General features: G+C 41.1%; 2 protein-coding genes across 24 annotated transcripts in view; one reads left to right on the plus strand and one right to left on the minus strand.

Moving 5' to 3' along the window:
- Positions 1–25: 25 nt before the first annotated feature.
- On the minus strand, positions 26–2,827 carry ANKRD37 (ankyrin repeat domain 37). 2 transcript variants are annotated; one of them, XM_081521819.1, is made up of 5 exons: positions 2,543–2,827; positions 2,167–2,319; positions 1,233–1,324; positions 500–703; positions 26–250 (listed from the first exon to the last, which is right to left on the minus strand). In XM_081521819.1, coding segments are annotated over exons 1-5 (477 nt in total). In that variant the 5' UTR covers positions 2,570–2,827; the 3' UTR covers positions 26–249. The 2 variants fall into 2 exon arrangements, with proteins under 2 accessions (XP_081377945.1, XP_081377944.1); XM_081521818.1 differs by lacking the exon at positions 26–250 and having other exon boundaries at positions 496–703.
- LRP2BP (LRP2 binding protein) overlaps positions 2,202–27,379 on the plus strand; it is a 35,445-nt gene continuing 10,267 nt past the window's right edge. For 4 of the 22 annotated variants that reach the window (XM_081521790.1, XM_081521799.1, XM_081521787.1 and 1 more), the window contains exons 1-7: positions 2,202–2,450; positions 9,884–10,010; positions 10,859–10,971; positions 15,084–15,197; positions 24,635–24,777; positions 24,855–24,960; positions 25,808–26,031. In XM_081521790.1, coding sequence (XP_081377916.1) covers positions 9,905–10,010; positions 10,859–10,971; positions 15,084–15,197; positions 24,635–24,777; positions 24,855–24,960; positions 25,808–26,031 — 806 coding nt within the window. In that variant the 5' untranslated portion in view covers positions 2,202–2,450; positions 9,884–9,904. Of the gene's footprint in view, positions 2,451–2,964; positions 4,488–9,258; positions 9,447–9,883; positions 10,072–10,858; positions 10,972–15,083; positions 15,198–24,634; positions 24,778–24,854; positions 24,961–25,807; positions 26,032–27,379 lie in introns of those variants that run through there. The other 18 variants (XM_081521782.1, XM_081521794.1, XM_081521781.1 and 15 more) reach the window with 10 other exon arrangements.

Raw genomic sequence — 27,379 nt, forward strand, 5'->3', positions numbered from 1 at the left:
AGGTTGTAAATATCAAAGAAAACAATTTATTCTTTAGACATTCTTTTAATAAGTTAAGAGACAAAGCATGCACAACCAGAACATTATAGGCATGTAAATACATGTATTCTTGAACGTTATCTTCACTTAGAAGAAAGGTTTCCTCCTTCTTAGAAGGAGTTTAGACACACTTGATGAGCCACAAGCCACAGGTCGTAGCTGAGCTGCATGAAGTGAAGACCTTCTCCACACCTCTTCATGACCAATACATCTGTTGTTAAAAAACATATTAACATTAAAACCTTTTTTTAAAAAGGTTTCCTCCCCAATCTTCCACCATGCAGGACAATTTTTGGTCTCTAAAGTCTAGTAGTAGTTACTACATCCAGTATTAAAATGTGTTAATGAGAATGAAAAGATATACAAGACATAAGACTGGCAATATTTAAATGAAACAACAAATTCTGTGCTAAATAAGAGATCTTTAAGGGAGGAAGAATGAAGAAACTGAATTACTTACCAACACTTCCTTTTCCCACTTTTATTTTCTTCACTTCCAAAACTTCGTTTCTGTCTGAGTACTTGAACACAATGATCTTTATTGGGTTGTTCCCTTGATTTTTTTGTCTGCATACATTTAATTGTTGTAAGAAACTTGGCACATTCTGGAAATCCACATGACCAAGCAAGATCTTCAGCTGTTTGCCCATTCTTATTACATAAACTAAGTTTAAGACAAAAAAAAAGTGTTCAAATAAAAGTTGATAGTTGTTTAACCTTTTTAAAATATATTTCTAACAAAGGTGCTTTAGGCTCTTACAAATGTTGGTTGCAGAATAAAAGAGGTAAAGGAAGCATAGAGGAATTCCATGTTTGCTCACTATTTGTCCTTAATTAGCACAGAGTACAGCACAGAATGGGCACTTCATTTCTGCACAAATAAAAGAGTATTCTGTTTTCAGTACAAAGAGTGAGTACACAAAGGAAGTCAGTGAGAGCACCTATAGAATGGATTTTTTAAAACAAAACTAAGATGTAATACTGCCATGACACATGAAAGAACCACCTCTGATTGCTTAGGATCCATTTTTTAATTTACTCAAATAGTATCATAATCATTAACAGCCTAAATTAACATTTAAATGGTTCCACTACATTATCAATTAGGCAAGCATCATGTAATTGAGCTGCAGGAGTCTGATTAATTTAACCCAAGAAAAAATAAAATTTGAAGTCACTGATTCCATACTCACTCAATTTGGGCATCACTGGCTACAAGCAGGCTGAGGCATTCCATGCTTCCAACTCTTGCTGCCTTGTGTAATGGAGCTTCTCCAAAAACATCCTTACAGACAAGACAGCATATTTTAGTCTCTCCCCGAAACACTCTTGTGGAAGTTGATGAGTGAGGTTTATTGCTTGAGGAAGCTATTTGAGGAAGTAGGATTAGAACTGCATTGTACTGGACTGAATTTTTTAATTCTTTTTAAAAAGAAAGTTCACTTGGTGCCCTATTAAATATAGAATTGTCATTAATAAAAGCATGTGCAGTCACAGCTACATACATACAGTAAATTTTAAGTGATTAAAAGCAAAATAGAATCCTACAGAAGTAAAAATTACAATTTAAAATTTAACATTCAATGGAAGATGCAAACTAAGAAACTTCTGTAAGGAATTATATTGATTGTGAGCATGTCTTACAAGTTGTGGTACCCTGAGACTTTTAATTTTGTAATGGAGCAGTTGTTCCTTTGGAAATGAACGGTAGACCTTGGAAATGTCCAGTGTAGTAGCCAGCAGCCATCTATCCGGCTAATGAGCATCTGAAATGTGGCTAGTCTGAATTGAAATGTGCTGTCAATGTAAAATACACAGAGGGTGAGAAGGCATATCCAATATATATATATATATATATATATATATCAGGTATGTTTTATATTGGTTACACATGAAATAATATTTTTTGATTGGGTCAGTTTACTAAAATGTTTCGCTTTACTTCATTAATGTGGCTACTGGAAAATTGTAAAGTTACATAGTGTCTCACACTTCTGTGGGGCATCGCTGTGCTAGTCATGTTTCTAATAACTGAAACGACTGAGTATCTTGACGTCTAAGAAATGTTTGTGTGGATTTGGGGTGAAGGGGAGGGTTGCACACAGCAACAATCAGTTACCTAGTTACCTGCTGGTTGAGGTCAGCGCCCGTCTGCAGCTGCCAGAGAAGAAAACAAGCAAGGCCGCCACCTGCGGCCAAGTGGACAGGCGACTGCTCGCAGGGATCCGGGGGTGCGTTGACGGAGGCCCCGGTCTCCAGCAGATGCTTCAGACTATCGACCTGTTAAGAAAAGAACAGCTCCAGCACCCCTTCTCGCCTTTGTCCAGGCTCCTAACCTCCGGGGATTGACATCCTCCACCACTCCAAAAACCTTCCAACTCTGAAGAGGCTTGACTTGGCAGCGCCAAGTGGTCAGTACACCCTCACCCTATCTAGCCCTCTCTAGAAGACAGACATCTGGAAGCTTAATAAGCCTGCCGGACAAAAGCAGCCTGAGTCTCACCTCTGGGTTGCAATCGAGCAGCAGCATCTCCCGCCTAAAGTAGAGGACAGGAGTCCTTGGGAGAGCTGAGCAGTGCGGCACTCGCTGCAGACGGACAGGTTAAGAGTGGACAGGCCGCCTGAGAGCCGGAGAATTTAAAAGATCGCCAGAGACGGGGCCAGCCCCTCCCCGCCGCGCCCCAGCGGCGGCTCGGCCGGAGCAGCCCAACCCTAGGCTGCCCGCCTTTCTCCGCCCAGCAGCAGCCGCACGTACACAAACACTAGCACGTGTAACCTGGAGCCCAGTGAGGCTGGCGGCGGGGTGCGGGGGGAGGAGGAGGAGGCAGCGAGGGTGCGCCAGCTGATTGGCCAAGGGGAGGTATCAGACCCGCCCGCCTCGGGGCGGGGCCCTGGGGCCGTTCCCGCCCAGGCTCCGTTGCGCTTGCGCCTTGAAGGACCGGCGTCAGCACTGCCGGGTTTCACCCGCCGCCATGACGCGCTCAGAGTGCGGCACGTCTCACGCTGTTTGTGCCCAGCTCATTAGGCCCTCTGGGGAGGCGGAAGTTGCGGGCGGAGGTTTTGGTTTCTGCTTGCGCGCACGTAACCAGGAAACGAGGGAGCTCCCAGGAGCTAGGGCGGCAACGCAATTTTTGGAAGCTGCTACTGCGCTTGGTGCTGGCCCCCCGCGGCCTCAGCGTCTGGCTCCTGAGGAATGAAAGTTCCTTCTGAGTGGTGTTCAAAGCCGCCCCAGGCTTGCCTCTGTCCCTCAGGCCCTGGACTTTTAGGAAAGCGAGAGCTTGGGGGGTGGGGTAGGGGTGGTGGTGGAGGGGCGGCTTAGGGGAGCTAAGGGGCTAGCTTTTCCCACTGGACTGCCTCACCCACACCCCAAAATGACACCATGCCCTTTCCGGGAATGACGTAAAGTGAGCCCTCCATTGTAATGTGGCTCCTCTCAGAAGCAGGTCAGGTACAGTGTCGCCTGGGGAAATTATGGTCCCAGCTCTTAGCCCTGAGCTCGCTGAGACGGGAGCCCCGCACTCATCGTGGGGAGTTAGTGGATAAACGAAGGGACCAGCCCTTCGACGTTTGTGGACCCTGGGGTTTTCCCCGTGGGCAATGCTGACTGTACCTCTGAAAACTTTAAGAAACAAGACATCCTGACTTCAAAGCCATAGCCATTGACCATGTGTTTTATCTCTGGACTGTTCCTAAGCATTTCTCCCCCCTCCACCCCGCCCCGCCCCAGGTTAATCTAGCTAAAAGCTAAAGCTCCAGCCAATATTTATTTTTCCTAATATCTTAAGTTGTTCCCCTCTATGTGCTGGTACCTTTTGAGAGAAGGACTGAAAGATAGTTTATTCTGTTTTTGGAGAACAAGCTCAGTGCCCTCCGAAGATAGATGGGTGGCCTTTTTGTTCTAATTTTGGTTACAGTTTCTTGTTTATTTTGTAATAAGAGCCATAAACTAATTTTGCAGTAATTTATATTACTAGATTTATGCAGTTGATCCAAGGTGTCGACTTAGAGAAAAATGTACAGCATGAGAGGTGTGAGTTAAAAAGTTTATTCAGGGTCTTAGTGCTATCTGAAGGCTGTCTCCAGAGATAGCCTTCAGATAGCACTGAGGAACTACTCCAAAGAGGTGGTGGTGGGGAAGCTAGTTTATATGTGATTTTTTTTGATGTTAGGAAATACATGCAGTTAACATGTATCTTGGTAAAAGATCATTGCTAGTTACAAAGAACAAATATTCCAAGTTAATAATTACAGTGCTTTTCTATGTGTGGGAAGCAGAGTTCATTAAAATTCTTCCTGAAATGCATTTAACTAAGGGCCTGTTTATCCAAAGCACAGAGCATCCCCTTTTCATCTTTAATTTCCTCTGTCTGAAGCACCCATTGCATGTCCTGTTTGCACCTTAATCTCTTCCTCTGAAGCATCCAGTGCCCTGCTGCCTCAAAGACTTGGTGAGCAAAATTCTCTTGTTTGCAAAGGAGTAGTTTTAAACATCTTTATTTATATGTGTACTTAAACATAAGCAAATATATACTTACATTCAAACATGTATAGAATCATGCTTGTGTTTTTTTTTAATTTAAACTATTCACAGTACTTTTTATGCTGTTTCAAGAATGTCAGAGATACATGAGAACACATGTCCATATTGCCAGTGTTCCTTTTCTCATGTTTTTCATCTAGATAAGCACTATTTTTCAAAGCATATAGTTAAGCTTCAAGTTTGCACAGATGTTCATTTTCAGGAATTCCTAGCTAATTCAAGGTGTCATCGAAGAAGTTCTTAGAGTTCTAAAATGTATGTTTTACAGTTAACATATGAAATGGGATATTTGTGTGATGCATGCACCTCCACATTACATCCTTTTTCTTGAAAACAAGATTCTGTTCAGCATGCATTAAATCTGATAATTATTGTTAACTTCCTGTGACATATTTAAATTTCACAAGGAAAGGGAATTTCGTGAGTAGTTTTTAGAGCTTTGTCCCTTTAATCACTGCATACTTGTCCATTGCTCATAGTGTTTCCAAACAACTCTTTATGTCTCAGCTAAGTATCTGACTTCCTCTTAGAAACGGGCCTAAAATCTTTCTAAAAACTGAACAGAGCTGGTGGAGTACAGAAGTATAAGAATAAATACACTCGGAGAACAATATTTTTTTTCTTTTGTTCTTCTTTTCTGTTGTTTTTTTCTTTTTCTTTATTTTTTAATTTTTATTGGAGTATAGTTGATTCACAATATTGTGTTAGTCTCAGGTATACAGCAAAGTAAATCAGTTATACATGTATCTACTCTTTTTTTCGTTTCTTTTTCCACATGGGCCATTAGAGAATATTGAATAGAGTTTCCTGTACTATGCAGTAGGTTCTTTATTATCTATTTTATATATAATAGTGTCTGTATGTCAAGCCCATCTCCCAATTTATCCCTTCCTCACTTATCCCCTGGTAATCATAAGTCTGTTTTCTAAATCTGTGACTCTACCTCTGTTTTGTCAATGAATTCATTTATATCTGTGTGTGTGTGTGTGTGTGTGTGTCACTGGGGGACAGTATCTTATTGGCAAGGGACTGGAATTTTTATGGAACATATAGCAGGTGGGATCAATTTTCTAAAGTGGTAGATTGTCTAAGAAGCATATGGAATAGTTACTCTTGCAAGCATCGCCAATTCTACTTCTGTGTAATTTGCTGGTAGTTGTGTTTCCAGAAGGGTGCCATTTAGAGTGGGTGAGTTTTTTTTTAAAAAGTTGAATGATGACTAAGTGACCAAATGAGTGAAAGGTGTGTGGACTGAGTCTTGAAGGGTAAGTTTGCTAGGTCATCCAGAAGAGAAAGAGAATTTATAAGAAGTGTTAAATATCTTCCAGTGTTGAGAGAAGGCAATGGCACCCCACTCCAGTACTCTTGCCTGGAAAATCCCATGGATGGAGGAGCCTAGTAGGCTGCAGTCCATGGGGTCGTGAAGAGTCGGACACGACTGAGCAACTTCACTTTCACTTTTCACTTTCATGCATTGGAGAAGGAAATGGCAACCCACTCCAGTATTCTTGCCTGGAGAATCCCAGGGACGGCGGAGCCTGGTGGGCTGCCGTCTATAGGGTCGCACAGAGTCGGACACGACTGAAGCGACTTAGCAGCAACAGCAGCAGCAGTGTTGAGAGAACAATGTGTAATTCAGTCTGGTTGCAATATATGTTACACATATAGCAGTGATGTGAAATGAAGATTTACAAATGAGAAATTATATTAAATGACCACTAATGTCTATTCCAATATATTATTGTGTTGTGGTACATTGACATTAATTGGGCACTTGCTATGCCCCACGGTTAATATGGATAGGAAAGGAAACTGAGACTTAGGGAGATTTTTATAACTTATCTAAGATCATATCATTAGTAAGGAGTGGAGCTGGAACTCAGGCAATTTGACTCCAGAGCCCACATTTTTATACCTATATTTTAAAGAATTGTGGTCATCTTTGGCAGTTCAAAGCTACTAAGTTGACTGCTTTAAAGCAAAATGAAGTCCTCAGGGAAGATTACTACAATCCATTGAAAAACACTGTTTCATTTAATGATGACTTAATGTAGCCTTGTTTCTAGAACTGAGTCTCCCACAGTGCTTAGTCCAGTGCCTTCTATTCAAGGAGTTCTCTTGAATGAATGAATGAATATGTGCCAATTGGTGAAAATTATTAAATAAAGGTATTTGGTGGACAGGCTAATTAAATTTCATCTATTTCCTGTTTGCCTTTATTGGCCAAAAAGATGACTAGAAAACATTCCCTAAATGCATAGCATTGAAAGAAGTAATTGGGAATACCTTCTAACCCCCATTTTTCACTATTATATAATATTTGATTACATTGTATACATTTAGCAATAATGCTATAGAAAACTTTAGCTCTAAAGCAGATGAAGAAATATAAAGTAAAACTAAAAATCTTGGTTTCACATGTATTATTTAGATCTCTTGAGAATTTTATAACCCTCAAACATATTCAAGTAATATGCATCAGACATTTCTGAATATGATGTTTCAATTATTTATTGCCAGCTAGGTGCCCTGTTATTTATATTAATGTTGACCAGATTCCAGTGAGCCTTAAAAGTAACTAGATATTAATTATTAATAAAAATGTGTGGCAGATATATTTCTATAGCTCATACACTGAAGATAATATATCACTGCAAATAAGAAAACCTTTCAAAGACAGAAGATGATAGCCAGAGTTGGAATTTCAATAAATGGTCTTTGATTTTTAAGTTTTTTTTTTAAATCCACAGATTGAAAATGACTTGAACTAATCAATATAATTATGACCTTCATTGGCATAGGCAGTCAGGAAATCCATATATGATCCTAGTATGATTATAAATGGAGAAGGAACTGGCAGCCCACTCCACTGTCCTTGCCTGGAAAATCACATGGACAGAGGAGCCTGGAGAGTTAAGAATCCACGGGGTTGCAAAGAGTCGGACACCACTGAGTGACTAGCACATGATTGTAAAAGCAAAAGGATTTCCCACAGAGAAATTCTTCTTGTGCTTAGTTTATACTGTATAAACCCTTCCAGCCTTGCTTACTCCACCTTCTTGGAAAAGATGATAAATTATATAGTTATTCTAAACAACTACTGCTCCAGGATATTATGGCACAAAGAATAGATACTGGGTTGGTTGGTCAGAAAGTTCATTCAGGTTTTTCTGTAACATCCTATGGAAAAACCTGAATGGATTTTTTGGCCAATCCAATAGATAAATGATAAAGATGAATAGATAGGAAGGAAAGAAGTAAGGAAAAAGACAGCTCTTCTTTACAAAAGCATTCCAAACACATCATTTAGACATTCCTCACTTCAGGAAGTAGAGGTTAATCCTTACCCCACCCCATCCTCCTCTGAGTGTGGGCTCTGCATAATGACTTGCTTCCAAAAAGTAGAGTGTGGGAAGTGAGGGGAAGTAGCTTCACAGTGGAGAAACCTGTGAAACACTGCCCTGGCCAGGTGTTTGTTATTATCATCAGTGATAAGTCAGGCACCCTTGATATGATCTGCCGAAAAGGTACTTCACCTCTGCGTCTTCCCAAAAGTCCATAACCCAAGTCTAACCATGAGTAAAATATCAGGTAAACCCTGATTGGGAGACATTCTACAGGATATCTGGCCAGTACAAAACTGTCAAAGTTGTTAAAAACAAGGAAAACCTGAGAATCTGTCATAGACCAGAGGAGGCTTAAGGAGACATGATGACTGTGGGATCCTGGAACAGAAAGAGGAAATTACAGTAGTCCCTTGTTACCTGCATTTTCAATTCCTGTAGTTTCAGGCCCATCATAGTCTGAAAATATTAAATGGAAAATTACAGAAATAAGCAATTCATAAATTTTAAATTGCATGCTGCTCTGAGTAGTGTGATGAAATCTCACTGCATCCCTCCTGGGAGGTGAATCACCCCTTTTGTCCAGGTTAGTCACCTAGTAGCCATCTGGGTTATCAAATTTACTTGTGTTCAAGTAACCCTTTTTTACTTACAGATAGCCCCAAAGCACAAGAGTCAAGATGCTGGCAATTCAGAGATAACGGAGTCATGCTATGAACATCATCGTATTTGGATTGTCTTAGTTCTTCTAAATACTTCACCTAATACTGCTTCACCCGAAAGTTCTTTGGAAACTTCTGTATTTACTAGTACAACCATAGGTTTTTGGAATCATGTAATCCAAGAAGTTTACATATCTAGGAACAGATATTTTGAAATCCTCTAGTTCAAACTATTTATAATCCAAACTACAGATGAGAAAATTAACTCTTAAAAAAATTAAATGCCTCTTCCAAAATCACAGATACTTTGGTGATTGTTTTCCCCTGATACACTGATTTTTCTCCCTTTCTGCACTTCATTCTCATTGTGTGTGTGTTAGTCGCTCAGTCATGTCTGACTCTCTGCGACCCCATGGACTGTAGCTTGCCAGGCTCTCCTCTTCATGGAATTCTCCAGGCAAGCATAGTGGGGTGGGTTGCCATTCCCTTCTCATAAACGAAGCAATTTATTGTCCAAAATAGTATCTTAAAATTGTATGATTTTGGCTTTCCAGTCGTGCTAAAGGTCTGTTGAGTTCTCTTCACCACCAATCAGGAAGCTTTACTGGAAGCTTGTTCCTGATTGGTGAGAGCCTGCTATAACAGTGGAATTCCACGGAGTAAACAAAAAAGCATAGCAACAACTGAGTTTGCAGTCTCACTACCCTTATTAGCCTATGCCAACCTGGACTCCTTCATCCCACATGAACATTTTATATGAAGGCTCTGATTTTCCATTCAACTGTGATCCACCTTATAACATGGAAACCCAGTACAGACGGAAAGATAAAACTGAACAGCACAGTTAAAGTATATTCCCAGGTAAAATAGACAGGTGCTTTCGTTTAAAATGGATTAGTTTGATGGGCTTCAGTTATGAGGTAATGGGAAGGTACTAGTGCACAAGAACTGTGTCTGTGGGCAGTATCACCAATTCCTACTAGTGGCAGCAGCTGTGGTGGGTGACATGATTTGCTAGAGCATGTGATTTCACAGCCAGAGAGGACTTGCAGATAGCTCTGATCATTGACCCCATGCGGTGGGAACAGACATGGACAAAGGCTGTGCTTCTTGTAGCTGTGAAAGGTCCTAGTGTCCTAAGAAGGAATGCTCATATACCAGAGTTGGTAGTTTGGTGCCCTATCCCTCAGTGATGAGCGGAGGATGTTCTTTCTGTCACGTGGAAATGGAATCTCTTGGTGCATTTTCCTGGAGGAAGATATTTCTACCATATTATTTTTTTTTATTCTCTTTTACAGAATACCCACTGTGGAGACAGGATGAAGTTGACCAGTGAAAAGTTGCCCAAGAACCCCTCTTATACTTCTCTATCCCACTTCGCTGCTAAGAACTCAAAAGTCTTCCAATGGAGAAAGGAAAAGACTGGTACAAGTCCTGATAGTATTTTCACTTAATTATGTACACCAGAGCAAAAGAGACAGGAAATGTGAGTCTTATTGCTGCAAGGAAGCGGTTAAGGCTTCCAGTGGAGAAAGGAAAAGTCTGGTACAAGTCCTGTAATATTTTCACTAAATGTTAATTATGTAAGCCAGAGCAAAAGAGACAGAAAATATGAGTCTTATTGCTGGCAAGGAAGTGATTAAGTTTACAGTCCTTTCTAGCTTTTCTGTAAGAATCTGTGGAATAGCTACCCAGCTTATCTGGTAGCAGATCATCAGTGAAGAAGTTTCATCATGAGATCCTGCTCCTGATTTTACTCTCAGGACTTTAGAACACCCTTCTTGAAAAGAGAAGCCAGATGTCACTTCTGTTAGAGAGGACAGTACCATACTTTATTTGAAATAGGCATTTAAAGCTACCATTTCTTTTTCTGTAGACCTAAAAAAAAATAAATTGGGGATGGTTAGCTCATTTAGTTAGAGTAGTTCTGATCAAGACTGAAATTAAGAATTCCACACAGAGGCCAGCTTTGTCTAAAGAATTCCACACAGAGTACATTGCTGGAGCTCCTGCCTAGTAGGAAAGAGGGTTAGTGTGACAGCCCACCAATATACTTCTTAATTATATAAGGTACAATGTCTGGTATTGTGATAGTGCTTTCTTTTTTCTAAGATGGTGCTTTTTCTTTGAACTAAGGAGGTCAGTTTTAAGAATGAGAACTAGGAAGGAAACCAGTATAAACAGTGTCAGATGAATTCTATATACTTTATTTGAGAGAAAAAAATTCACATTATGTGGGTAAAGATGGAAATCTTCACTTTTTTAAAAACCAGATCATTACAGCCATGCTGATTTGGTGGATAAGGCCTTGCAGCTCTTGAAGGAAAGGATAAGAAGAGGGGATACTATGGCATATTTCCTACGCGGTCAACTGTATTTTGAAGAGGTATCAGTTTTTGTGGATTTGTTTTCATTTCATATAAAGCCATTGTTAGATCTCCATAGCAAAGTTTCCTATAGAGTTCCTTACACTGTTAAGCCAGGAAAGTTCTGATTGTGTTTGTGGCTTTGAGCATGATATGTTGGTCCCAGCTTTAGAGATATTCGACCTTTCTCCATAAAAGTCATTCTAATGAATGTCATTTATGGGAATCATTTTGTTATGAAATCCATTTGCACATAATAAAAAGTCTTAATTTTTATAGTTTGCTAAAATATTCAGTGTCATTTGTAAAATATTTTCATATTATTAACAGTTAAAAATCCTGATTCTTATCGATTAATAGTACTTAAAGGTAGCTTTAAGTAAGTTTATGTATGGATTAAAGAGAGAATTTCCCTCTTTATCCACATTATGCTGAGATGTGCAAAGTAGGTCTAGGTAGACCTGTGCAAGCTATCACTCCAGCTTCAGCAGTATAGCTTCAATTGTTCATTGAAGGGAAGATGCAAAAAGGGACCAGCTGTCCCCAACCCCTCACTATCTCTTGAATGCTTGGGCAACCCTTCACCTGTATCCCACTTACTAATCTTTTTATGGCTCCTTCTTTCATTCTGGCAACAAATATTTGTTGAATATTCATCACGTACCAGTCACTATGAAGATCACGTAGCATAACATCTAAGAGAATGATCTTTCAGCTTTGAGCATAGGTTCAATTGCGGTTCTATTGCTTGTTAACTATACCCTTGGGCACAAAGGCTTAACTTCTTAGTGCCTCAGTTTCCTCATCTCTAAAGGAGGGGTAATAATATGTGTGCCATAGAGCTATTATGAGGATATATTAACTGTAAAAATACTTACTAATAGGGCCTGGCACTTAATAAGTGCTTTGTAAGTATTTGCTACTATTATGCTAGGTACTAACTGTACAGTGGTGAGGGAATTAGAATGGTCCCCATTTCATGGAGCTTTTATAGTCAAGAGGAAGATAACAAGTCAATATATGATTACAAATAAGTTAAAAGTACTATGAAAGCAATTAACTGGCTACTCTGATAGAGAATAATATAGGGGTAGGACAGAAAGACCTGTTGTTGAAACTGAAACTTAAGGAAACAGGCAATGCAGATATCTACGAGGAAGTACATTCCAGGTAGAAGGAAAAACAAATGCAACATTTCTGAGATGAAGAAGACTTTGGCGAGAGCTCTACGAATTAAGAGACCAGTCTGAATAGAATGCAAAGTCAAGTGGGCCTTAGGAAGCGTCACTACAAACAAAGCTAGTGGAGGTGATGGAATTCCAGTTACGCTATTTCAAATCCTAAAAGATGATGCTGTGAAAGTGCTGCACTCAATATACCAGCAAATTTGGAACACTCAGCAGTGGCCACAGGACTGGAAAAGATCAGTTTTCATTCCAATCCCAAAGAAAGGCAATGCCAAAGAATGCTCAAACTACCGCACAATTGCACTCATCTCACACGCTAGCAAAGTAATGCTCAAAATTCTCCAAGCCAGGCTTCAACAGTACATGAACCGTGAACTTCCAGATGTTGAAGCTGGATTTAGAAAAGTCAGAGGAACCAGAGATCAAATTGCCAACATGCGTTGGATCATCGAAAAAGCAACAGAGTTCCAGAAAAACATCTACTTCTGCTTTATTGACTACAACAAAGCCTTTGACTGTGTGGATCACAACAAACTGTGCAAAATTCTGAAAGAGATGGGAATACCAGACCACCTGACCTGCCTCTTGAGAAACCTATATGCAGGTCAGGAAGCAACAGTTATAACTGGACATGGAACAACAGATTGGTTCCAAATCTGGAAAGGAGTACATCAAGGCTGTATATTGTCACCCTGTTTATTTAACTTATATGCAGAGTACATCATAAGAAATGCTGTACTGGATTAATCACAAGCTGGAATCAGGATTGCCGGGAGAAATATCAATAACCTCAGATATGTAGATGACACCACCCTTATGGCAGAAAGTGAAGAAGAACTAAAGAGCCTCAAAATGAAAGTAGAAGAGGAGAGTGAAAAAGTTGGCTTAAATCTCAACATTCAGAAAACTAAGATCATGGCATCCAGTCCCATCACTTCATAGCAAATAGATGGGGAAACAATGGAAACAGTGGCAGACTTTATTGGGCTCCAAAATCACTGCAGATGGTGACTGCAGGCATGAAATTAAAAGACGCTTGCTCCTTGGAAGAAAAGTTATGACCAACCTAGACAGCATATTAAAAAACAGAGGCATTACTTTACCAACAAATGTCCATCTTGTCAAAGCTGTGGTTTTTCCAGTAGTCATGTATGGATGTGAGAGTTGGACAGTGAAGAAAGCTGAGCGCCGAAGAATTGATGCTTTTGAACGGTAGTGTTGGAGAAGACTCTTGGGGGTCCCTTGGACTGCAAGGAGATCCAACCAGTCCATCCTAAGGGAGATCAGTCCTGGGTGTTCATTGGAAGGACTGATGTTGAAGCTGAAACTCCAATACTTTGGCCACCTGATGCGAAGAACTGACTCATTTGAAAAGACCCTGATGCTGGGAAAGATAGAAGGCGAGAGGAGAAGGGGATGACAGAGGATGAAGTGGTTGGATAGCATCACCGACTCAGTGGACATGAGTTTGAGCAGGGAGTGGGTGATGGACACGGAAGCCTGGCATGCTGCAGTCCATGGGGTCGCAAAGAGTCGGACAAGACTGAGTGACTGAAGGGCTTTACTTGAACCTTGTTTCAAAAGTAGTGAGAAGCTGTTGGAAGTGTTTTGAGACTGTGATGAATGGACTGAAAGGGAAGCATAAAACCAAGACCAGTTTAGGGAGAAATTACACTAGTTGGGGCAGGAGAGGATGGTGGTCTTGACCAGAGTGGTAACAGTGGAACTGGGTCCTGGATTTATTTTGGAGACAGAAGTAATGGTGGCATGGACTGAAAAATGGATAAGTGGGTGAGTTTTGAGGAAACCAACAAGAGTTCAGTTTTTGCACATTTTATGTTTAAGATTCCCCTTAGTCATCCAAGTATAAGATTTCAAAGTGGAAACTACATGCAATAGTCTAGATCTCAAAAGTCAGAGTTAAAAGTAAATATATATCTGAGATTTTTCCAGCATGTATATAGCATTTAAAATCATGAAAACTATAAGGACCTCTCTTCTCTTTCTCTGTATAGAGTATTCTGAGTTTTCCAGCCTTCATATCTTGACCTAACATTAGCCAGAAAAGAGAATGAATCTTTACAAGTCATTTACTTATTGTTAGCGTTTTGGTGCAGTTTTTATTAATTGTATCAATTTGCTGATTAATTACAGTTTAGGAAAAGAGAAATTAAGTTGTTTCTGTGTTTTCCAAAAGTTGTTTTTGTCAGGCCTGCTCATCCTAGTACTGACCTTTCAGCTCAGAGACTCTCTTTCCACTATTACAAATGATTTAGTCTTTAATGTAAGGCATTTTCCATGGTGGATTAAGATAATAAGCTCCATGTTTGTTCCTTACGCTTTAGCATATTTCTTATGCTAAAGGATATACTTATGGGATATACTATAATGCTAAGGAACCTTAAATGAATGACTCGTGACATGGAGGTTTCTATAGGACATATGAGAGGAAGATAATTTTGGAGAATCACATATTTGCTTTTCTGTGTCGTCTTTAGCTAGAAAATGGCAAAACTGGAAGAGCCATATCAGAGTGGGTATTTAATAATAATGGATGTCCTGATGCTTATCTTTTCTCAGAGACTTTGGCCCCAACTCTGAAGTTTCTCAGATTCTGGGAGTGATGAGTGATATGGCAGGCTGGGATGAGCAGCGAGCTAGGCTATCCTTAGAGAGTAGTTCAGCAGTAGCCAAGAATAAGTGAAAGTCAAAGAAAGTCCCTCCCAGATTCCTCCTCGTTACTTCCTTCAGTTGCTATGTTCAGGTTTATTTTACTGATTTTTATAGTGTGTTGATTGTTGTCAATGGCTCACTTGTAAATTCCATAAGTTTGTTTCTGTCTTTTGTTATTTGGTGCTGCTAGCTAGGTTTAGGTGGGAACTAAGTATCTGTGATTACTTTAAGATAATAAAGAAAATAATTCAGTATTTTCTGGGAGCTTACAGGGATGGTATGAAGAAGCATTAGAACAGTTTGAAGAAATCAAGGAAAAGGATCATCAGGCAACTTACCAGCTAGGAGTGATGTATTATGATGGCCTGGGGACGGCCACAGACTCTGTAAGTTATTGTTTTGTTCAGTATTTAAGATTTCATGGTTTCTGGATTATTTGATATATTTAAAATTATTTATATTTTGATAATATATATCTGTACTCATATTTAAATAATTATCTGTTCTTTCAGCATTTACATGAAAACAAAATTTCTTTTTGCCCCTTCCTTGCTACCATTAGCCATCAATAACATTTATGTTTTAAAATGTTTTCCTTTGTTCTTAAAAGTTACTTTAAAGCTACATGAACATGGAGAGAAGTTAGAAAATAAGCAAAATTAAGATCACTCCAAATTTTCCTATCACATGTGAACTTATTAATAGTTATTATTTTAGAGTATATTCTTTCATGTATTGCCCTATGCAGAAAAAAATTAGTGTGTGTATACACACCTATATTTTTAAAATATAATACCAAGTATACATACTGTTTTGTATTTTTTTCCACCTAACAGTGTGTTTTGAATGTCCTTCATTGTCAATAGATGTAGTCTACATTTTCATTTAAATACTTGTATAATAATCTATTGTATATCAATAGTATTTCTAGGTCTCATATATTTTTGGCATGCCTGAAGATAAAAGAAACAGTAAGTTAAATTATGAGATTTGGAGATCAGTAATACAATTTTCTCTATGTTTTATGGTTTTCATTTTTTAATTCTTCCTCCCTTGTTTTTTGCCTCATCTTACAGAGAAATTTCCTATGAAATTTATTTTTAAAATTTTCAAAGATACTTAGAAGTTAATTTCCAATATTCACTTGCAAAGGTGTCCTATCCATTCAGGTCTGTTAAAATTCCAAAATGTAAAAGTACACAGCCTTTCAAATTTTGGCTTTACCACTGGTTTCAAATCTTGTTTTTGCCACCTATTAGCAGTATAATCAGAGAAGGCAATGGCAACCCACTCCAGTACTCTTGCCTGGAAAATCCCATGGATGGAGGAGCCCCGTAGGCTGCAGTTCATGGGGTCGCTAAGAGTCAGATGCGACTGAGTGACTTCACTTTCACTTTTCACTTTCATGCATTGGAGGAGGAAATGGCAACCCACTCCAGTGTTCTTGCCTGGAGAATCCCAGGGATGGGGGAGCCTGGTGGGCTGCCGTCTATGGGGTCGCACAGAGTTGGACATGACTGGAGCGACTTAGCAGCAGCAGCAGCAGCAGTATAATCTTGGGAAAATTATTTCTGAGCTTTAGAAGATAAATAACCTCAGAGATACATCTGTCATTTCCCCTCTCCTTTGGTCATGGCCAACCTTGATGATTGATCTTTGTAGCTGAGTCCAGATATAGTCTCAGAACTTTTATCAGTACAAAGCTTTAAGGACACATTATCAGGTTAATCCATGGGAGGCAGCATGAAAAATAAAACTCATTAACCTAAGTCACATAGTTGTTAATGAGATTGGATGAGAACACATAAAAATAACTAACACAGGGCACATGGAGTAAGTGTCCAAGAAGCATTTGCCTCCCTGACTTTATCTTGTATAAAGCTAATAATGAGGACCATACTCTAATTCCTGAAATTCTTCATTTTTCCATAATTATAATCATTGTACCCTATGATGAAATGAATGGTAAAAATAAATATTTGCATTAATTGTAAGATACTTATTTTAACGTATGTATAGTTTAATTTTTAAAAGTTTAGTAACATGCATTATCCATTACTGTATTGCCTGCATTTACTCCAAATTTAACACAGCTGACCACACCCTCCTTGCAACACCGACCCCCTTAGCATCTGAGATATCTTTAGTTCATCTGATTCTCCCTCATACTTTGCACACATCATTCTACCATTGTTTGTATATTTGAAATACATTTTTTTCCGTTTGCCTCTTCACAGCCACTCCTCAGTCCCTTATGCTAGCTGCTTCTCTCCCATCTAATGTTGAAATATGTCAGAACCTAGGCCTCAGCCCTTCCCTACCTCCTTTCACTCTCTCCTTGAGTAGGCTCATCCAGTCCCAGGGCTAACACTATCTGTGCATACTTTTTAAAAACTTTACAATCACTGTCTTCATACCAGAAACTAATTCTGAGATCCACATAGCCTGCCTCTCCCTAAATGATGAATTGGGTAAATTCATAGATTTGTTGTTGGTGTTACTTTCCACTCTTTCTGTTTTCTCAGTGAAATAAAAGTGAAGCCATGTGTTTGCTTTAGCAGCATGTATGCATAGCCTGTGCAAAGATGACACACAAACTCATGAACCATTTCATACTTTTTATAAAAATATTTTAAAAATCGAAGCCATGAGCTGAGACTGAGGAGTGGGAGCAGGGAGAGCAGAAGTTTGAAGAGAAAGAAGGTTTGAAATAGTATCCTCTCTTTGAGATAAGTGGGAGAGACTATTGTTGAAACAAACTGATAGTATTAATTGTGAGGGCTGAGAGCTCGTTCTGAAATTTGTAGTCATAAATTTTAAGAAGGACCTGTTAGCATAGTTGTTTTTTTCCAGCCATGTTCAATGGTTTAAGTACAGCAGAGTAGGGAGAAATAGGGTACTTGCCTCATGAGTGAGTGTCATGGAGGGAAAGAGGGTCAAAGGAATGAGTACAGTGACAGATAAAGAATAAGCTGATAATGTGGGAAAAACATGAAGGTGTGGAAAGATCAGGAAAATTGGTAGATTCAATGGGTTGGGATACGGCAACTCCACAAAGTAGAATGACTTCAATGTGATTACATATGGAGTCCAGAGGAGCAAAAAAGATGGCTTCTGTAGGTCTCTTCAGTTAACCCAAGGTAGAGGGGCAAAGAGCAAATGCTTTTAATTTTTATCACTTTATTAATTTACTGAGTTGTTCTTGAGACTAATTTGGCCCAGAGTCTGGTTGAACCAAATGTGCTTTGTGTGGTAGGCCTGAAATGTCTTGAAATTTACATTATAAACCCCTAAATACAAAACAGTTACGTTTACTTTAATCATATATCTTTGGAAAGAAATTGAGAGGAAAAAAATACATACACACAAGTATGTATATATATGCCTGTGTATCTTTTATATTTGTACATATTTACCATTTCTGGGGTGCTTCAGTTCTTCCTATAAAGGTGGGTTGCTGTTTGGCACTGTATTCTATATCTGTTCAACCTGAAAAACTTCCTTTAAAGAGCATTTCTTATATAATGTGCACGTGATGAGTTATCTCCAATTGTGATTACCTGAAAATGTCTTCAATCTACCTTCATTTCTAATGAATTGTTTTGGGGTTGAGTTCTCTCTTACTCCACTTTAAAAATGCCATTCTAAAATCTCCTGGCTTCTCATGAGAAGTCAGTCTCTGTATTGTGTGTTAGTCGCTCAGTCATGTCCGATTCTTTGTGACTCCATGGACTATAACCTGTCAGGATCCTCGGTCCATGGAGTTCTCCAGGCGAGAATACTGGAGTGGGTTGCCATTCCCTTCTCCAGGGGATCTTCCCAACCCAAGCATTGAACCCCTGTCTCCTGCATTGTAGGCAGATACGTTACCATCTGAACCACCAGGGAAGCTCTGTATTATGTTCCCTGTATGTAATGTGGCCTTTTTCTCTGGTTTCTTGCAAGGTGTCTATAGCTTTCAGTAGTTTGACTATGATGTGTGCCTAGGAGAGGGTTTTTGTGTATCCTATCTGGGGTTTACTGAATTTCAAGGATCCCTTTCGGTTGCAGTTTTCAAAGAGTTACTCCTTTTCCAATTTTATGTTTGCTTTGGTAAACTTCCTAGTGCCTTTAAAAAGTGGTTCTATATGTTTGGTCCCAGTTTAATCACTGCCATCTGTGGGAGGATTTACACAAACACTTCACTCTACTGTGGTTGTACCATAAGTTCTCTCTTACTAACAAGCTGGGGGGGAAATGGTAGACACCTGCCTCACACACTCACAGAAATTGATCCATGTGATCTGGGACTCAGTGAAACACCTTTATTTTGAGAAACAACAGCATTTTGAGAGAGTAGTGAGGGGTAAAAGTTAGAATGAAGTGTATACAACTGTACATGACTGTTAAATATTATTTTTTTCTTTGGAGTGACTTTCGAAGGTTTTGAAACTGAGGATTAAGTCCATTTCACCCGACTTCATTTGTCAAGGTTGTTTTAAGACTCACATGCCCTCCAGGCAGCATGAGCATAAACCATAAACCATTGCCCAAGTGGTTGTCTAGAAACTAGGAGTCAGCTGCATCTAGTTTGAGCAGCTGGTAGAGATTGGATAGGGCCACCCACCCTCCAGCTGGGCATCCACAGGTGTCCATTGCTTGGTGATCTTTTTAATGTACAGAAGCCTGTAACTTAGTTACACCAGCTCAGAGCGAAAATTACCCACCAGTCACCGCACATTTCCCCAAGCCCTCCATGCTCCCCACGCCTCCAACTGCCATGCTCCGTTATTCATTATCCTGTGAGTACCTGGAGCCACTTGCCTGAGAAGCTGGTTTGAGATTTGTTCTTCTGTCTTCTGGTTTGACTGCCTTGCAAATAAACCCTCTTTATGCTGCAGACCTCGGTGTCTCAGCGTTTGGCTTGCAGTGTGTCTGGCAAGACAAATCTAGTTTGGTGACAGATGTGGTGAGCCAGCCAAGAGGTAAGATGAACCTTTCACCTGTGGCTCATTGGCCCCTTGCAGGCGCTGAGGACCTGGGGACGAGCAAAGGACCCTGTGGACCTCTCTCCCCCACCGCCCGCCACCACCCCAACCCCACCCTCGGATCCTCTGCCTGCCTTTTGTGTGGAGAAAAACTTTAGTCAAAGAATAAATTCAGGGAAATGAAAAAGTGTTGAAGCAAAGGAAAACAAGACCAAATTACACTACTTCAGTCATTAAATGAAGCCAAGGACCTTTAGTTCCTCCTAAAGGGCTATAGATAATATTCTAAACCACATCCTTTGAGCTGTTTTGTAGCCACTGAAACCCCCCTACCAGGTAGAAGAAGTTAAATACATGATGACCAGACTAGCCATGAGAACTGGCCCCAAAGAAATGGGAACAAACCCTGGAACTGAAGATTAACTGTACTTAAAACAATCAAGATGACGCTGATCAGACCACTGCATGACCAGTTTCAAGATGACTGTCAGAACTGATGGCGCTGTTCTGCATGCAGCCCCCTCCCTCCAACTATAAAAGTTCTTGCCCACTGATTGTCAGTGAGGAGTCGGCTTTCGGACTTGAGTCCACTGTTCTCTCCCACTGCTGGCCTCTAGAATAAAAAAAAAACTTTCCTTTCCACCAGACTTGCCTCTCAAGTATTGGCTTCTGAGTGGTGAGCAGCCGGACCTGATTTTCAGTAACATATTTTGGGGGTTTTGGGCTTTTGGGTTTGGAAGATTTCTTTTGGGTAAGTAACTTCGTTAAAGAAACACAACTATGCCTAGATTGTCTTTGCAAACCTGAACTGGATCATGGACCAGAGGCCCACTTGGCTGGACTTTGGCAGACAGTATGGAAGGTTACAACTGTTGAGGTCCTCTGTACCTGGTTACAGGCCTGGGGCCCTGGTTTTGTTTTAGTCTTGCTTGTCTGTGTATGTCTGTGTCTGATTGTCTAAATGTTGGGAATTGGCTACTGGGGATTGAGCTGAGGTGTCCAAAGAAATCTTGAAAATGCCTTTTTTTCCAGGAGCTAGACTGTCAGATGGGGAAAAAGCATAACTTTGTATATATGCTATTCCCCTTCTGAGAGATTTACTAAATACCAGGTTACCTTTGCACCTGGGCAAATGAGCATTAAAGTACCACCAGAGCAGCCTTGCAAATTGCAGGCTGTACCCCAAAAAGAACAGCCTGCAGCTATTCCAGGAGAGATTACAAAGAGGAGTCCAGAGGCCTGGGTGAACGAGAGATCAGCAAAAGCAGAGAGCTAGGCCTATATAAGTTAGGGCATCACCTGAAGTCGGTTTCTACAGGATTTAAGAGCAATCGGATTGTAAAAGAGGCTCATGGGGCAGTCCCTAGGCCTTGCACTGTGTCACTGATTGGTCCACAAAGCGTGGGTCTGCTGTGTGAGAGGTGACAGAGGCCTTTTCTTGCACGTCCTTGTTTTAAATCCTGGGAGTTGTTTGCTTTCAAGTGGGAAGATCTGATACTAAGAGTTAAAAAACAGTACTGCCAGACAGTACTTCCTCGAGGATTTAAAACTTCGCCCATCATATTTGGAGAAATCCTGGCAAAAGATTAAGGGACCCTTGACTAAATGAGGGAGGTAATCTTACAGATTACCAGTAAGACAAAGGACACTTGAGACCAGAATATGATTTTTATTTCTTTTATTTTTTTGGCTATGCTGGGTCTTTGTTGCTGTGCAGACTTTTCACTAGTTGCGGTGAGCAGGGGCTCCTCTTCGTTATAGTATTGCGGTGGCTTCTCTCGTTGCTGGGCATGGGCTCTAAGCATGTGGGCTTCAGTAGTTGCTGCTCCCAGGCTCTAGAGCACAGGCTCAGTAGTTCAGTAGTTGTGGCACATGGGCTTAGTTGCTCCGAGGCCAGGGATCCAACCTGTGTGCTTTACATTGGCAGGCAGGTTCCTATCCACCGTACCACCAGGGAAGTTGCCAGAACATGATTTTGATTTCAGCCTTTTTGGTTGAACGAGGCTATCAGGTATCCAAGAAAAAGCAGCGTTCTCAGCCCTCTGGTAATTATTTGGGTTTTTGAACTCTCACAAGGACAGAGACTTGCCCTCTGACAGAAGGGGAGCTCTAGGCAGGGCTGCGGAGAAGGCACTGGCACCCCACTCCAGTCCTTTTGCCTGGAAAATCCCATGGACGGAGGAGCCTGGTAGGCTGCGGTCCATGGGGTCGCTAAGAGTTGGACACGACTGAGTGACTTCACTTTCACTTTTCACTTTCATGCATTGGAGAAGGAAATGGCAACCCACTCCAGTGTTCTTGCCTGGAGAATCCCAGGGATGGGGGCTGCCGTCTATGGGGTGGCACAGAGTCGGACACGACTGGAGCGACTTAGCAGCAGCAGGAGGCAGGGCTGCAGCCCCCACCAAGAGACTGCTGCAGGAATCTCTGGGAGTGGCCGGTTTCTGCCATATTTGGGTCCTCAGCTTTGGACGCACAGCAAAACCCCTTTCAGTTCTTAAAGGAGGAGACAATGAACCTCTAGACTGAAGTTGTGGAGAATAAACATTCTGAAGCCCAGCTCCATCTTCAATGGACGGGACCTTATGAGGAACTGGCCAGGAGAGGGAAACCACACTGCAGGAGGAATATCAACCCCACCTTCTCCCAGTGGGCGAGTGAACCCCCAACAGATCTTAAGTTTCTCTTGAGGAAGAAGCCACGAGAAAGAAAGGTGAATGGGGTTGCTGTGGTGGTGGGTTTGAGAAAGTAAAATTCAGAAAGCAATTTAAATAACTCATTAGTTATCAGATTGTTTTTTGTTCTGCTTTCTGTTTGTTTATAACCTCCCAGGCTTGGAAGGACAATTCAGTGATCAGAATTTTTCAGTCTTTGGCAAAAGTAGGTAATTTCTCTACCTTTTGGCTGTCATCCAAAACCTTCTGTATTTGATCATGTTGACCCCTTAGTTGTGCCTGTCATTAATTGTTGACCATCCCTAACTTCATTGTGACTTCAGGTGTGACTGTTGAATTAGCTAATCAGTAAATTGCCTGTCCTTTGTATTTTCTTGACTAAGTGAAAATTTGGTCTTCACCTCCTGTCCTCAGAATAAAAAACAAAACCAAACCCTTGGCATCTTCCCTTGCCAAGGTTCTGTTTGGTGAGGATATTTCAGAAACCACACTTAACTTTCCCAGCCTGTGTCGCTTCCATATTATCTAAGTATTTACGTCAAACTGATAATGATCAAGACACTCCAATAGGTAAAAAGTATTATAAGACACAGATCCCTGGCTTGCCGTGTCCTAGGTAAAATCCCTAAGGATGAGAGTCTTAAGTTTTAACATGTCTGGTATTCTGTGTGCCCCCAGAGGGTACATAGTTGTCCCCGCTCCCAACCTGGTACGTATTTATTTACAATTTTTATGACCAATGTTGGGCCTGTGAATACCCTGACAGCTGGTGCATAAGTGATATTTGCTTGAGATCAAAATGTTAACTTGAGGGACTTAGCTGGTAACAGCTGAGATTTTGCCTTCCAGTGTCGGGAGTGTGGGTCTGATTCCTGGTTGGGGAGCTAAGACCCCACATGCCTCCCAGCCCAAAAACCAAACCATAAAACATTTAGAAGCAATGTCATAACAAATTCAATAAAGACTTTAAAAATCATCCACATGAAAAAAGATGTTCACTTGAAACCAGGAACATATTCTCAAATAAGTGCTTACGAGTTTGATTCCTCAAGCCCGTGTTAGGCCTTATCAGCAGAAATTAGCCAGAGCTGTCCTCGCTGCTTTTCCTCAAGAGTGAGAAATGGTCAAAAGGTAAGGTGGGGACTGAAACCATGTTCAAATCCATTTCAATTGCCTTCACTAATCCAGGTGCTTTTAAGACTGGTATGTCTCCCAAGCAGCATGTACCCTAAACAAGATGCTTGCCCGAGCTCCTTTTAGAAACCTGGAGTCAGGAATGTCTACTTTGAGCTGAGCTGGTTCAGATGGGATGGAACCATCAACCCTTCATCTGGGCATGCACAAGCATCCATTGCTTGGTGACTTTTTGAACATGCAGAGCCCTACAGCTTAGGTACACTTGCGCAGAACAAAGACTCCCACACCTTTTTCTAGTCACTTTTTCCCTTGCTCCCCGTGCCTCCAATGGCTGCTTTCTTCATCCTATAAATACCCCAAACCCCTTGCCTTTCAGGGGGTGGAATTTGAGATTTGTTCTGCCATCTACTTGGCTGCCTTGTAAACTCTCCTTGCTGCAAACCTTGGTGTCTCAGTGTTTTGGCTTGCTGGGCATTGGGCAAGAGGAACCTGGTTTGGTAAACAGTTCATGTCTGGGTTTTCGGAGGTGGGGCAAGCCTTTTATTAGTGGTTAGGATGTCTTCTGTTTTGTGACTACGCAGACGTCATATGAAGATGAGTGTAGTAGATGTAAATTTATCACTGAGCACAGCTAGGGTAAGTGTGCTTAAAGACAGGGTTTAGGGCTCACATGCATCCTGTAAGGTTAAAAATGTGAAAGTGTCCGGCTACTCTTACACTTTGACAAGTTCTAAGAACTGTGCTGATTCAGAATAAGGACCATGAGAAGAGACAAAGGAACTCATATTGAGACGTGATGCAGTTGTGGAAGTTGTAATATAGGGGAATGCCTTACATCCCAGAGCTCCTAGGAACACTGACTCAGGAGATGGGACTTTTATTTATTTCTAGCCCTGAAGACTCCAGGACAACCATACCATTAGGTACAGACTCAAGACATTCTACATCATGTCAGAGCGTGAACACTTCATGGCATTATCAGAAAACTTAGTTTGGGTAAAACTAAACTGGGACTTTCTGTCTTGTTCTCTTCCTTTGTGGAAGGAAAAAGGAGTGGAATATATGAAGAAAATTGTTGATTCTCCGTGCCCCAAAGCAAGACACTTAAAATTTGCAGCAGCTTACAACCTTGGAAGAGCTTATTATGAAGGAGAAGGTGTTAAACGATCAGACAAGGAAGCTGAAAGGTAATCTGACCTAAGAACATTTTGTTTTAATCAAATGTTCTAAACAAAGACTAACTCTCCTTCTCATTCTCTTCTAGACTGTGGCTTTTTGCTGCAGACAATGGAAACCCAAAAGCTAGTGTGAAGGCTCAGAGTATCCTAGGATTGTACTACTCAACAAAGGAGCCCAAAGAGCTTGAGAAGGTAACAGCAGTCCATTTGATAAATTGTAGCATCGTGTGTAGATTAATATTTGGTTCACTGTTTCTTCTGTGAAAGGAGGATGGTGTAGCCCAGCTCATAATTCTTTAAAATGTAAAGAAAGCTTACATATTAGGGTCTCCAAGCTCATCTTGCCCTTTCCTCAACTGAATGCTGCCTCCTTCTACCAAAGGAGACCACAGATGTGAGCACTTTGTGTGCTGTGAAAAACACGATACCATAAAAGGTTAAAGAGGAAGGTGAGTTAGTACAGTCTCTTTAATCATCAGTGATGGGAGCTGTTTCCAAGAAATCTTACAGGGAGGAGGAAATGAGGCGTTCAAGACAAGCTTGTAGGAGGCACATAACCACCACCACCCACCAGCTCCCCGCCCCCCCGTCCCCCCCCCAGTCCTTGTCAGATAGCTGAACAGCTACCTGGAAATCACTGTGAACTCAGATTCACAGGGCAGATGTGCTTGGACCACATGCAGGTTTGTATCCTTGGTTGTCTTTGATCCTGTCAGAGCTCCAAGTGGGTCTGAGAGATGGCCGCCATCTAACATCATCAGCTGGTCTCCTTGCTGTGCCTCTTTAAAGAGCCTTTCAGACACTTGGTTCCTGTTTCCCGCACTCGGTGCTTCCTCTGGAAAACTTGAAAATCCCAAAACCTGAATAGCTGAGCTCAAGCCTGCACTGTGGGGAGACAACACAGGGGCCTCCCTCAGCACTCTCTCTGAGGCGTGTGAAACTGATGCCAGCCTGACCTGTGTTCAAGAGGCTGGAGCTGTGTCCTAGAGATGAATTCAAGTCCACCTTGTGAATACTATGGAATTGTGCTTTTTCTTAGGCATTTTATTGGCATTCAGAAGCTTGTGGCAATGGCAACCTGGAGTCCCAGGGTGCCCTGGGGCTCATGTACTTCCATGGACAGGGTATCCGCCAGGACACCGAGGCCGCCCTGCACTGCCTGAGGGAAGCAGCGGAGCGTGGCAACGTCTATGCTCAAGGGAATCTTGTGGAGTATTACTATAAGATGAAGTTCTTTACAAAGTGTGTTGCATTTTCCAAGAGGTGAGTAAGCTGGATAAAAGTATTTACAAAAACTTAACTAGATGTTCTGTGCCTGGTCTGTTTAATAGAACTCACTGCAGTATTGGAAATGATGGTTGTTGGCACTTGCAAAGTGGCCAGTGCAACTGAGGACTGAACTTGTAACCTTCATTGGATTTTAATTTAAATAGACACACACAGCCAGTGGCTGTGTATCAGATACTGATTGATGAAACATCTGTGCCATCAATCTGCATGATTTCAGTGCTCTTTGCTCTATATGCCAGCTAAGCGATCTTAAGCAAATTTTACTTCTTAGGGCACCAATTCTTCTTTTGTAATCTTGCAGAAGTATTTTCTTCTTGATTAAAAATAATAGTGAATATAAAGCATTTAACATAGCTTGGCGCTTGAGAAATTTTTCTCGCTACACCCTCAGCCACAGGTTCTGTAACTGCAGTTACACTGTAGCTTGATGAGGACAGCAAAATGAGAAAGGTTAAAAGACTCAACACTAACATAAAGGATATGGAAATTTGTTCTGAGGCCGTCCCCGCCTTTATCCACAATGCACAAACGCAACACGCCAGGAGAAAGAGACTCTGGTGTCCTCTAGAATGGCTGTAAGGCCATGCTGACATCTCCCTCCCTAACACGCCCTCCCACAGAGCCCACAGGCCCCAGGGTGAGGGGGACATCTATGCTGGAGGATGAAGGAACGCCTTTTGCCCTCACCTCCCCAGCATCTTGGCCTCCAGGCAGCAGGCCACTTAAAGGTGTGGTCTCCCGTGTCTCAAATCTCCCAAGTGCCCATCTGGGTAAAACTTAAGACTTCAAATAGTCCTTTAAAAATCTTTGGAACTCTCCATTATTGTCCATGTTCCTGTTTCCTGCAGTATCAGTGCTGACATGGAATGGACTCTTCCATATGATGGTCCATCTCCGTATCTGGGTGATAAAGAAGGACTGTTTATTGCCCACCAACATAGACGTGCAAGTCTCTCAATGTGTTTTCCGGTCCCGTGTGACTGAAGTCCAAATTCAAGGTTGATGTTTAAATACCCAAAGAGACAAGACTGCTTTTCTCCCCATTGTTTAAATCTGCAAAGTGGTTAAGAGTTTTTGTAGTAATATTTTAAACTTAATGTTTTCTAGTGGTTATTAAGCCTGACAAGTGTAATCCCAGAGGGGCTGTAAAGTAACCACTGTGGTTAGTTCCTCTTCCTCTTGTGTTAGTTGACTGTATTTACCCTTCCCCACACAGCAAACAGTTTAGTTCTAAAACTTGTAGAAATGCTAGGGAAACCACTTGGGGCACAAGGACAATTTCTGGATGCGTTTATAAAAATGGAAACTGTAAGTGATAGTG

The sequence above is a fragment of the Giraffa tippelskirchi genome, chromosome 8 (genome assembly GCF_054371585.1).
Source record: "Giraffa tippelskirchi isolate mGirTip1 chromosome 8, T2T-mGirTip1v1.2.pri, whole genome shotgun sequence".
NCBI lineage: Eukaryota > Metazoa > Chordata > Mammalia > Artiodactyla > Giraffidae > Giraffa > Giraffa tippelskirchi.

Excerpts from the sequence above, each read along its gene's own strand:
- ANKRD37 (XM_081521818.1), bottom strand. The coding sequence starts at position 2,569 with ATGCTGCTGCTCGATTGCAACCCAGAG. Across the intron at positions 2,320-2,542 it reads TGCTCGATTGCAACCCAGAG|GTCGATAGTCTGAAGCATCT; the intron begins GTGAGACTCAGG and ends TTTTCTTAACAG. Across the intron at positions 1,325-2,166 it reads GCGCTGACCTCAACCAGCAG|GATGTTTTTGGAGAAGCTCC; the intron begins GTAACTAGGTAA and ends CTTGTCTGTAAG.